The following is an 11,819-nucleotide window of genomic DNA, read 5'->3' as shown; positions in this document are numbered from 1 at the left end:
AAAGGTAGACTACGGGTATCTCCGAAAGTGTCTGTTGGGTTGACATGGATCAAGACTGGGATTTGTCACTCCGTATGACGGGAGAGGTATCACCGGGCCCACTCGGTAATGCATCATCATAATGAGCTCAAAGTGACCAAGTGTCTGGTCACGGGATCATGCATTACGGTACGAGTAAAGTGACTTGTCGGTAAGAATATTGAACGAGGTATTGGGATACCGACGATCGAATCTCGGGCAAGTAACATATCGATTGACAAAGGGAATTGTATACGGGGTTGATTGAATCCTCGACATCGTGGTTCATCCGATGAGATCATCGTGGAGCATGTGGGAGCCAACATGGGTATCCAGATCCCGCTGTTGGTTATTGGCCGGAGAGTCGTCTCGGTCATGTTTCTCTAATGATGTGATCCTGTTAATCAACTGACAACTCATGTCTATGGTCAAGAAACATAACCATCATTGATTCAACGAGCTAGTCAAGTAGAGGCGAACTAGTGACACTCTGTTTGTCTATGTATTCACACATGTACTAAGTTTCCGGTTAATACAATTCTAGCATTAATAATAAACATTTATCATGATATAAGGAAATATAAATAACAACTTTATTATTGCCTCTAGGGCATATTTCCTTCACCTAGGGTTTACAAATCGGCGGTTACAATCTTTAGAGATAAGCATGCCAGTTTAAGTACGCTTGAAATGAACGCCAAGTCTTCATGAGACCTTCGTCTTGATCACGTCGTGGGCCAAGGCTGACATGGCCATGCCAACAATCTTCAATGGGTCCTCGGCTCGGCCCATCACTGGCAGGCGGACGTGTCTTGCACCCCCTAATCCAGGACACCAACACCCGTACCGACATGTGCAGCTTTTTTATGAGATATGAGGGACATTTAAACTTGATGCTTTCGCCTATGCTGAATTGAAATTCAAATCATTTGGTTATACTCTAAACGCCAAGGCGAAATGATGTCAACTTATTCACCCCGCAGATACCTTCAACATCTAAAAAAAATTAAAACGAGGTAAAGGACGAGTAGAGCCCGATTATTGTTGTGTTAAAACCTTTTTCAAATATGGCGAAATAGATATATGAGCGGAGATTTTCATCAACTTCAAGCAGTAAGTAGGATGAAGATCCTTGTCCTTGCTATCTACTGCTGGACGTGGCAACCTTGGTGTGAGGACGTATATCCTTTTCTTGAAGGTGTTTTTGTGGAAGCAGTGGGCTTAGTCATAGGTGTTAATTTCATATCTTGTAATGGTTCTATTGTAGTTGTCTATGTTTTATACTTGTTTATTGGTGACTTTGGCATCCGCCCTTACATCAACTTTAATAAAGATGGTTGTGTGCATCACAACAATGCAGAGATCAGGGGTTTTAACCTCCTTTTTAGAAAAAAGAAAAAAACATAGCAAGAAGTAATCAACACCAGAAAGTATACTCAGCAAAGGATCTGAGGTAAAGTCCATAGATCAGAAAGCTAGGTTTGAGGGAGTTGATACAGATGATGTTGCTGATGAATATGATGATGGAGATAATGACCGGAGTGTCGGTGATGATGATGCCTTCGAATTCCCTCCCCTAGAGAGATGGATCTCCAGCAGAATTAGCCTACCGAAGGGCAAAAGTGCCCCGCCTCAAGTCTACGGCAGAAAAATCCCATACATTCCCTGAGTAGTTTTTAGGTCAGATGAAAAATATAGGTTGAAGGGCGTCGGAAGGCGGTGGTCAGGGGCTCCACGTGGCTCGGGAGCATGTGGAGGCCATCTGGCCTCTTTCCGACCCATCTTATGGCTCCCGGCTTCTTTTCTTTCGAAATAATTTCTAAAAAATTCTTGGTATTTTTGGAGCTCCGGAAACTTGTTCTTTCTTCTTCTAGACTTTTGCTCTTGTTTTCGTGTTGTCCAATATTTTCTGGTAATTTTCATATTTGTGTGTTTCATGCAAATTGAATGGTAAAATACATTAGAATTGAGCAATAATGTGTAAAATATCGATAATAAACATGAAATTATAATAAAAAATAATGATGCAAAATGAGTGTATTAGTGTATATGTTGGTTTCATTTATAGTCTATTCTTCAACCAGGCATTGATAACAATGTGTATGTGCTTGCAACACACATGGAGAAAAGTTATTACCCAATATAAATGGAAACTAGAGGGTGACACACACGTTGTCGCGTTGTCCTGCCATCATGTGTTAGGCCTCCTTTTTTTATGCATGTGGTTATGATCGGTTGCTCCATTATGTATTTCATTTGAGTTGGACTAACTTTCAATTAGATTTGTGGGTTTTTTGTTGGCTTCGCTCTTATCCGATGGAGGCAGTATCTGGTGTGCGAGGTGGACTGAGTTGTTTTGTGCATGGTTGTTTGTTCTTAGATTTAACACATAAACCAACATACTAGTGTCATGTTCACCTCGAAGTAGACCCAAACACAGCACACATAAGGGATTCACTCCACTAGAGGTGGGCCCACCAACGACTCCCAAAGCCCCGACACCGGGAGCTTAGTATTTTTTTTACGGAAGGAAGCTTGGTATCTTAGTAGATAGATATAGTATGCAGAGGGGGCCTCCATCCTCACAGACCTCATACTAGTTGTGTTTGATCATATATCTTACATCATCTTCATCTGTGTGCGTGTGACACTTGTGTGCATACTAACTTACTATGCCTCCTTTTTTGCGCGGGTTGTTATGGCCGATTGTTTCATTATGTGTTTCATACGAATTAGGCTAAATTTTAATTGGATTTGTGGTTTTTTTGGCTTTCCTCTTATACGATGGAGGCGGTATCTGATGTGTGAGGTGGACTGAGTTGTTTTGTGTGTATTTGTTTGTTCTTACATTTAACACATAAACTAACATCAGTGCATCACGTTCATCTCGATGTAGACCCAAACACAGCACACATCAGCGATTCACCCCTTACAAGTGGGCCCACAAACGACTCTGAAGACCCGACACACCAAAAGCTTGCATTCCTAGGGAGCTTAGTATCTTAGTAAAGAGATGTAATATGTAAACCAGCCCTACACCCTCGCAGGCATCGTACTAGCTGCATTTGGTCATATATTTTGCATCATTTCCGTCCATGCGATTGTCACGGTTGTGTGCATACTAACTTGTTAGGGCAACACCAACACAGTCCATTAAAACAAACACCATCGTCCGTGGACACGTGATACGTGGAGAAGAATAGGGTCGTACCAGTTTTTTTGGGGGGGAAATTTTGTTTTTGCTAATTTTCCTTATGCAACTCTAGATTTTTTTCATTTCACTTTTGTCACTCTTAGTTTTTGACAATTATCACAATTTCCATTCCCGTGCCAAAAGCAAAATTTTCAGAGTGGCAATTGTGCTGTGTTTCAAAAACTAAGAGTGGCAAAATTGAAATAAAATTATTTTGCTTTTGACACGGAATGGTAATTGTGATAATTGTCAAAAGTAAAAAATGTCAAAAACTAGAATGGCATAAGGAAAATTGGCAAAATCTAGAGTAGCAAAAACAAAATTTTCCTTTTTTTTTATACCTAGACTACTCAAAACAATCAAAGATAAATAGCACAATCCTTAAGCAATCGAAAGATAAATATTTCAGTGCAACAATAATTCAAATAAAAATATTACAATCCAAACATAAAATTTTAAAATAAATTATTTTGTATTTGAATTCAGCTTAACAGGACACATGTTCTAGTTATCCATAGGACCCCATGATGCTCGACCAGATGCCTCGTGCACTATTTTGATTCGACACTGGATGCCCCTTTAGTGAACCCTTGTATTTGAGAACATGGTTCTATGCATGCACCGCGCCTACAAGAACTGCCCTCATCATCGCCGTATCATCCTCATATTCCTCATCCTCATTCGAAGAAGACGACTCAATGAATTAGGGCTATAAGTACTTTTTGTCCGTATCAATTGTTTTTGCTTCGAAGTAATAACAAAAACGTAAAAAAAAACACAAACAACATTTTATCAAACACTAGCCACACATGGTGTCTGCCATGGATGGTGTCGGCAGATAGCGAAGGATACCTGGGCTGCGACCGGATCCAAAGTGAAAGAACGACGTAGTTGAAGTGGAGTGGCAACAGGGATGGCACCACAAGGCCGTCAGTCGCTAACTGAAATGGATACATAGCATAACGGAGAAGGACGAAATGGGAAAAAGGTGCTTCATGTGGGATTTCGGATGGATCGTGGTAGAGGTCCGAACGTTCGCAAACTTCCCATACATTTGGTTCCTGTTTGTCGGAGCTCGGACATCCGAACTGGTTGAGACACATTTGATGAACGGGCATTGGGTGACAAAGGTGTGTTTGAAAATGCCGGTCCAAGCATTCAGGAGCGTTTTACAGGAACATCGTTGTCCTTAATTGCGGCAGCCTCAGACTAGCCATAATGGATAGTAATATAAACTAGTAACATGCTCTTGTTACTACTCTATATTACTACATCTATAGTGGGAAGTAACATATGTGTGGTAACATAGAGCACTTCATTTATTAGGCTATAGACACATCTTGTCTTGATATGTGATGTTATTCATGCTAGTAATAATTAGTTATGTTATCACTTTCATCTCTTTCTTCATCTATTGTATGCCACATCATCTATTTAACCTAGTTACGTGTGATTTTACTATCTATATTATTTCTATTGTGCGTAGTCTCATGTACAGTAGTACTCCCTCCGTTCTGATTTACTCGTCGTGGAATTGGAACGGAGGGAGTACTACTGAATACTACGGCGATCGATTTGACGTGATTTTCAGATTCCCCGACAATCAACAACCTGTCCCGTTTCCCAATGGCGTCAAGCTCAGGCTAAGCAAAGGGCGCGCCGGCCCGTCGGCTGGCCGGCAGATACGACACGGCCGCGCCGCCTCGGCGAGACCCCCAACCCGACCGCCGTGTAGCAGCACGGCCACGGCGGTCCGTCACGCGCCCCGCACCTGCGCAACTTTAGCACCAAACACGTCACGTAGGGCGCCATGCGTGGATAACGGGGCGGGGGGAGCACGGGCGGCCCACCCGAATCCGTCCCACGGTGCCGGCACGCCACGCATCCACGCGGGCGATACGGACGGCGCGGATCGCCTGAAAACCGACCGACCGACCTCGCCGGGGCGGGGCGGAGGCGAGGCCCCTATATAAATACTCGGGGAGGCACAGCGCTGGGTCGGCGTGCGCGTGCTCTGGCAGCGGCATTCGCTCGATTTCCAGGGCGGATCAGACGGCCGGGAGCGAATCCGGGGATCCCGTCCCACCCCCCGCCCCCACCAGCACCCTCTCTGCTTCCTCCCTCCTCCCTCTGCTCCCCTCTCGCGAAAACAATTAGAAAGAAAATAAACTCCCTCCTCGTCAGTTGCTCGAGAGGGCTGCGTCAGCCGAAAGCTCTGCCGCGCGGTGTCGTTTCCGCGGCGATCCTGCCCCTCCGCCGCCGGCCCGCCCGCCCGCGCGCGCCTACGAGGATCCGTCCGCAGTCTGCTCCACCGGGCATTTCACCAGAGGGGCAGAGCGGAGGCAGCGGCCAAGAAGAGGAAAGAAGAAGAAGGTACTCCCAAGTTCTTCTTTTTTTCCCTTTCCCGAGAAGATCTTGTTCGTCTTGGCTTCGCATTCCGGCTCTGTTTTTTCCTTCTTTTTCTAGGACATTTCGGTCTGCCTTCTCTCTTTTTACCGGGCGCCATGCCATCGAGTTCGTTGCGGCGTTGATCATTAAGATCTCCAGCCTCTCCTGGGTCCATCCATCCATTCGGGGGGCAATCCCATTGTTTCCCACTGTTGCCTTTTTCCCGTGGCGTGGACGCCCTCTCGCACCAATGAGTGCTCCTCCTCCTCCTCCCCCTCCTCCGTTTCTTTACCGGGGGAGGCTCGTGGTGATTCGCACACCGAACCTTCGAGTTTAGTCGCACACTTGCCTCATCATCATCATCATCATCATACTAAGTGTAAGTGGAGTATAATCCGCTTCCTCCCCCTGTTCAATCTTCAGATCATTTCGGCGTCAGAGGCAGCAGTGAGATGACCACTCAAAAAAGGATGCAGCAGTGAGCGAGGGGGGGATACGGACGCCACCACTGTTGCCGCGTGGCCGGAAGCGCTGCTGCGATCGATCGGGACGTTTGCGGAACTGGTAAGTGTGCTGCCTTCATTTGGCATTATGCATATCCGTTCATGGCTCGTACTGTATATCAGCTTCTGCTTAGAAACGGCACGATAGCTGGTCTTAAATCTCTGCGTGGCACTGTTATCCTCATCTTCTCTGAGATGGCACGCTGTTACGTTAGCTAGCGGGGGTAGTGGCGATGTTGGATTTGTGATGTAGGTTTGCATTTCGATTTTTCTACTGGGGTCCACTGGCAGTGACCGAGAACCTCCTCGGGGCCCTGGGCCTTAAAGGGCCTCATGGGCCTATCCGGGCAATATGTGCATCCATCAGGTCCCTTGTTCGCCTCTCTCAAGCTAGCTGACAGAGGAGCGACAGGGATCGACATACGGAGAGGGCAGGCTGTAGTTGTTCTACCACTGTTAATTTATTGTTACTGTTTCTTTTTTTGCGAGAATCATTTCCAGCGATGATATACACTTACACAAGATCTACGCGGAACCTTCTCTGCGCACGCTGTACTTGCGGCAGTGTCCAGCAGCGCAGATAAATGAGGCCCGTCGTAGAACTTGAATGAACACTCTACCGAGTACCGAGCCCACCCCTCCGCTCTGGAAAGCCCGCCGATCCCACCGGTGGCGGGCTCGCAGCGCGCAGCATCCAGCATCGATCCGGTGTCACCCTATCACCATCATCACCCTATCACCGATCCATGCATGCAATCAACCTACCGGCCTTGCACCACCGGCCGCTGCTCTCTGTCAAATAGCCTGTGGTACGAAGCAGCCTCCTACGCTGCCGCATTGACTCGGTTCCTTGCTCCGTGGCGCCCCTACCGCGCAGGGCCTAGCGGGGCAGCTCCACGAGACAGACATGGCATAGCGACAGTGCCTGCAGCCAGAGCGGACATGGACGGACGGGGCTAGCTAGCTGCAGCTCCTATGCCCGGGCGCCCACCCCGGCGCGTGCACACATGCATGGGGCCCGTCGCGCGCGCGTGCGCTCTCCCGATAGGCACTGCGGGTGCCCGCCCGCGCCCGTACGGCGATGGCTGTGGGCTGTGGCTGCCCGCGCGCGCGCGACGTGCGGTTGCTGTCCGTCCGCGTGCGCGCGTTTAAGGAGGCCCCAAAGGCTGCGGCAGAGGCCAGAGCGGCATGCATTAGGCCTAGGGTGGCCGGCGCGCGCACGTCGCCGGCACTGACTGACTGACTCACCAGGAATTTATGCCGGCCGCGCGCTCTCTCGCCCAAACGTGCATGGCCCTGCTCATGTGCTTCTCGTACGGGCCCGGTGCCACGTAGTACAAGCTCGATGCAGAAATATTCATTCATTTCATCCGAGAAGAGACAGACCCTTTACACATGCCGCCGGCGGCTGCACCGGAGCTTCTTAACCACTCATAGTACCTTTCATTTGCATTTTCCTTTGCGTGAAGCTTGGTGTCACTCAAGATAAGCATCAACTGACCAACAATCGTTTATATATACCTGCTATGCAGTGTGATCCAGTCTACCTAGGCAGAGCAGGGGAGAAGCAGGCGATCGAGTGGCCGGCGGGGCGTGAAAGGGAGAAGCGAAGATGCTGGCATGCATCGCCTGCTCGACCAAGGACGGTGGGGAGGACGGCTCCCGTGCTGTCGGCGCACCCAACGGCAGGGACGCCGGCAAGTCCCTCACCTCACAGGTATGTATGTACTCCGTCGTGCAGTAGTGGCTAGTACTACGTACCTGCATCTTTACCTACTCACTTAGTGTTCTGCTGCTGCATCCCAACAAATAAACTCGGTATCCCGAGGAAGAACAGCTATAAGCTAAGCTAGCGCCCACCATGGCTTCTGCTTTTTCTGCTCGTGCAGAGAGTACCACGTACGTACTACATGCATTGATCAGTCGATTTGAATGCGCTCTGCAACTACTCGCCGCCACCATGCATGTCGTCCCTGACATTTGAAAAAGAACACGAGGGAGCACAGCAATACACTACACATAGGAGTACTACACAGTACACAGCATTCCAGTCTAGTTTTTTTCAAATGAAAAGCGGGAGAACGGCGTCCAAGTGGGAGCTAGTAGTACATGATGGATGGCAGTGTCCTCACATTTCCAAACATTCTTGGGTCACAAAGTCGGTCAAGGCCCAGGGGAATATAAGCGCCTGCTTTTCCTAGATCGATCCCCGCACCGGAACGCCCAGGCTTGGGTTGGGGCGCTGTGCGCAAGGATGGGATTTGTTCTCGTCTCTTTTGTTCCCCGCATTCCCCTCTCCGCCTTTCGCACTTGGTACCGTTGCTTGTTCGTCCGTCCGTCCTCTTTGCTCCGAAGAAAGGTATGGCGAAGCACACATGATGGGAGATGCTAATGGGGCCTTTCCATCCTGGAAAGCCGCTCTTTGGTTGATTTAACCCTTGGCTTTACTCTTCCAAGCCAATACTATAATACTCTCTCTATCTTTTCTTTTATAATACGAGTTCCAAATGTGTGTGTTGCTGCTCACGCAAGGAATAAAGGTGGGCCGTAGCCCGTAGTAGCATCACTCATTCCGTGGTCCTTCCATGGGCCTGGTCGCAAGGCTAGGCTTCAGAGTTAGGCCCGGCCCGGGCCTCTTTCTCCCTGCACCATCCATCCATCATCCTCTCTGCGTTATCATGCCACCCCTCGAGTGTTTACCACTGTCCTTTCCTTACACCTTGGCTTCCTGCACGCTTTGGCTTTTGCAATCAGTTAAAGTACAAACGTTAGGCAACACACGGCATGCATTATGGGAGCCTCCCCGCTGGCTGATCATGATCGGTGCCGCTTTGTCTTGGAGTAGTAGTACGCAAGTGCTTATTTGTTCCTTGCTTCAGACCAAAGATGTCCTCGCTGGACTAATTAGGGCACGGTGGTGCGCTTGGCCTTTGGTTCCTTTGTGCTTTCTAGGCTTCTGCTAGGCGAAAATGTGCTGCGTGGTTAGTTTCCTACTACCACTAGTTACAACAACGGCATCTATCATTAAACACCCGCTGTTATGATTGAAGCTTTGCTTAAAGACTGATGAATTATCGCGCAGTAGGCACGATCTTGATGCTTGATCTCGGGAACAAGATTAGGGCACATTCTAGACCTAAAAGTGATCATGATGATTCCTCCCTGTGGCTCTTGGGTTGGGCGGAGCCGTTCATTATGGACGTGTGTGGGGGGAAATATCAAGCGCTCCCGATGCTTAGGTGATACCATGCCCCAAATGTGGTAGTGGTGGTGTCTAGAGAGCGAGAGAGAGAGAGAGAGAGAGAGAGATTTTCTCATAAAAAAGAAAGAAAGTACTAACCGTGATGGATGGCATCACACTAGAGCGAGACGTTTGATTGCGAGGCGAAATATATTCGCGACACTGATGTACTTGGTGATATTGTTTGAAGAAATGTGTGTCTGAATATTCAGCTACACCCCGGCAAGCTAACACGGCGTTCCTTTCGTCCGTTCTTTTGTTGGGTCCTAATCGAGTAGAATTAACAATTAATTAATTATAACACGTTCCCTTCTCTAGTACTATATGCTGCTACTAATTCGAGTCACAATTGATATTTTGTCTTCTCTGCTATGAGTATATTACATTACATTAACTGGTGATCTGGCTGACTGACGGAGCTCCTGCAAATGTGCTTCCAGCTCAAGGACATGGTGCTCAAGTTCTCCGGCTCCGGCAAGCACTACAAGGCCACCGGGAGCCCATCTTTCAGGGGCAACCGCTTCCACCGCTCCAGCCGGCTGGCCGCGTACCCGGGCATCATCGACGACTCGGGCTTCACGTCCGACGGGGCCGGCGAGGCGTACAGCTACACGAGAACAACGTCGAGCGCGGGCGCCCCGTCAACAACGTGGGACATGCCCAAGATCAACCATGGCTTCCAGCCGCACGCGAGGAACCCGAGCGCGAGCTGGATACCGAGCATCGGGGAGGAGGCCGAGGACGACGAAGACGATGAGGAGGCCGTCGTCCTGGAGGAAGACCGCGTGCCGAGGGAGTGGACCGCGCAGGTGGAGCCCGGCGTGCACATCACTTTCGTCTCCATCCCCGGCGGCGCCGGCAACGACCTCAAGCGCATCCGCTTCAGGTTTGTGCCGATCGATCGATGCTTCGATGCCGGTATCGTGAGCAGAGACTGAGTGATAGTGATGAACTGATGAAGCAACATAAAAAAAATGCAGCCGGGAGATGTTCAACAAGTGGGAGGCGCAGCGGTGGTGGGGCGAGAACTACGACCGCGTGGTGGAGCTGTACAACGTGCAGACGTTCCGGCAGCAGGGCCTCTCGACGCCGTCGTCCTCCATCGACGACGCCATGCAGGTCAGTCGCCGGCCGCCATATATTTCCACGTCGTCCTCTCGTTTCATCCGTGTCCTGATCATGATTTGAAACCGTGGGTTTGCATTGCAAGCAGAGAGAATCATTCTACTCCCGCGCCGGCTCGACGAGGGAGAGCCCGGTGGTGCTGCCGCCGCCGTCCGCGACGGCGGCGAGCAGGGAGCGGCCCATCACCCGGACCACGTCATACAAGGCGGCGTGCCACCCGTCCACGGCCGTGCCGGACCCGTCGGACCACGTGTGGGCGCACCACTTCAACATGCTCAACTCGGCCGCGGGGGCGGGCGCGTCGTCGATGCCGTCGAGCGCCGGCGCCCCGGCGCCCTACGACCCGTCGCGCGCCACGACGTCGTCGCTGGACGAGGCGTCCGTGTCGGTGAGCAACGCGAGCGACCTGGAGGCGGCGGAGTGGGTGGAGCAGGACGAGCCCGGCGTGCACATCACCATCCGCGAGCTCGGCGACGGCACCCGCGAGCTCCGCCGCGTCCGCTTCAGGCACGCCCACCGCTGGCCGACCATCACCTTTGCTGCTGCCGAATCTCGCGCGCTCACGTGAACTCGACTAACCCGACCGATGGTGTGCGTGTGTGTGGTTGCAGCCGGGAGCGGTTCGGCGAGGAGCGGGCCAAGGTGTGGTGGGAGCAGAACCGGGACCGGATACACACGCAGTATCTGTAGCGACGAGCGACCGAGGCACACTGAACTGAAGCAGCCAGCTAACACGTACGTACGTCAGGTGACTCGGGTCCAGGGGGGCCTCGTAGGTTAGAGTGATGGTGATGGTGTGATACTTATACTGTACTAAAGCTAGTGCTGCCGTTAGTTCATTCGTCTTGAGAGGCGGCAGGTTGATGGTTCAGGCTGCTGCGCCTTGCGTAAAATGTGTTTACCGGACAGTTACCGGTTCTTCCTTTTTTTGGATCGGTTTGTATCTTGCTGAACAGTGTGATTCGTTTGTTTCTTTGTTCTTTTTTTACCTGCTTTGTGTGAACTTTGATCTGTTTAAATCTCACATGAACTTCACAACGGTAAGAAACAGGCAAAATATATATCACCCTGGGTGAGGAATAATTATTCTTCACCCCCTCTCTATTTAGGCATCAATGAATCGTATTTTTAGGTTTCGTAAATTGTGTCTTATTTCATACGTAAAAAGAGAACGTAAGAAAATATATACTCGTCGTAAAAAATATTTTATGTTACGTAAAATTACGAATGTAAAAACATAGTGTAAAACATACATAAAATACGATATTTATGGTCTTATAACCTTTTTCTGTTTTCTTATACCAAATTTTACGTAGTGAATCAATATGAATGTAAATATTTGTATTCCAAA

The 11,819-nt window shown here is 49.6% G+C and overlaps 1 protein-coding gene across 2 annotated transcripts; it reads left to right on the top strand.

Annotated features, from left to right (window-relative positions):
• Positions 1–5,152: 5,152 nt before the first annotated feature.
• On the top strand, positions 5,153–11,456 carry LOC125514220 (protein Brevis radix-like 2). 2 transcript variants are annotated; one of them, XM_048679508.1, is made up of 7 exons: positions 5,153–5,584; positions 6,023–6,163; positions 7,635–7,819; positions 9,784–10,229; positions 10,324–10,462; positions 10,557–10,975; positions 11,080–11,456. In XM_048679508.1, the coding sequence occupies exons 3-7, from the start codon at positions 7,715–7,717 to the stop codon at positions 11,156–11,158; spliced, it is 1,188 nt and encodes a 395-aa protein (XP_048535465.1). In that variant the 5' UTR covers positions 5,153–5,584; positions 6,023–6,163; positions 7,635–7,714; the 3' UTR covers positions 11,159–11,456. The 2 variants fall into 2 exon arrangements, with proteins under 2 accessions (XP_048535465.1, XP_048535466.1); XM_048679509.1 differs by lacking the exon at positions 5,153–5,584 and adding an exon at positions 5,712–5,930.
• Positions 11,457–11,819: the final 363 nt, after the last annotated feature.

This window comes from Triticum urartu, chromosome 6 (assembly GCF_003073215.2).
Source record: "Triticum urartu cultivar G1812 chromosome 6, Tu2.1, whole genome shotgun sequence".
Lineage (NCBI taxonomy): Eukaryota > Viridiplantae > Streptophyta > Magnoliopsida > Poales > Poaceae > Triticum > Triticum urartu.
This window is presented reverse-complemented; position numbering and strand designations above follow the sequence as displayed.

Coding starts and splice junctions, on each gene's coding strand:
- LOC125514220 (XM_048679508.1), top strand. CDS start 7,715: ATGCTGGCATGCATCGCCTGCTCGACCAAGGACGGTGGGGAGGACGGC. Junction 10,463..10,556: donor CCATCGACGACGCCATGCAG/GTCAGTCGCCGG, acceptor CATTGCAAGCAG/AGAGAATCATTCTACTCCCG. Junction 10,976..11,079: donor CTCCGCCGCGTCCGCTTCAG/GCACGCCCACCG, acceptor GTGTGGTTGCAG/CCGGGAGCGGTTCGGCGAGG.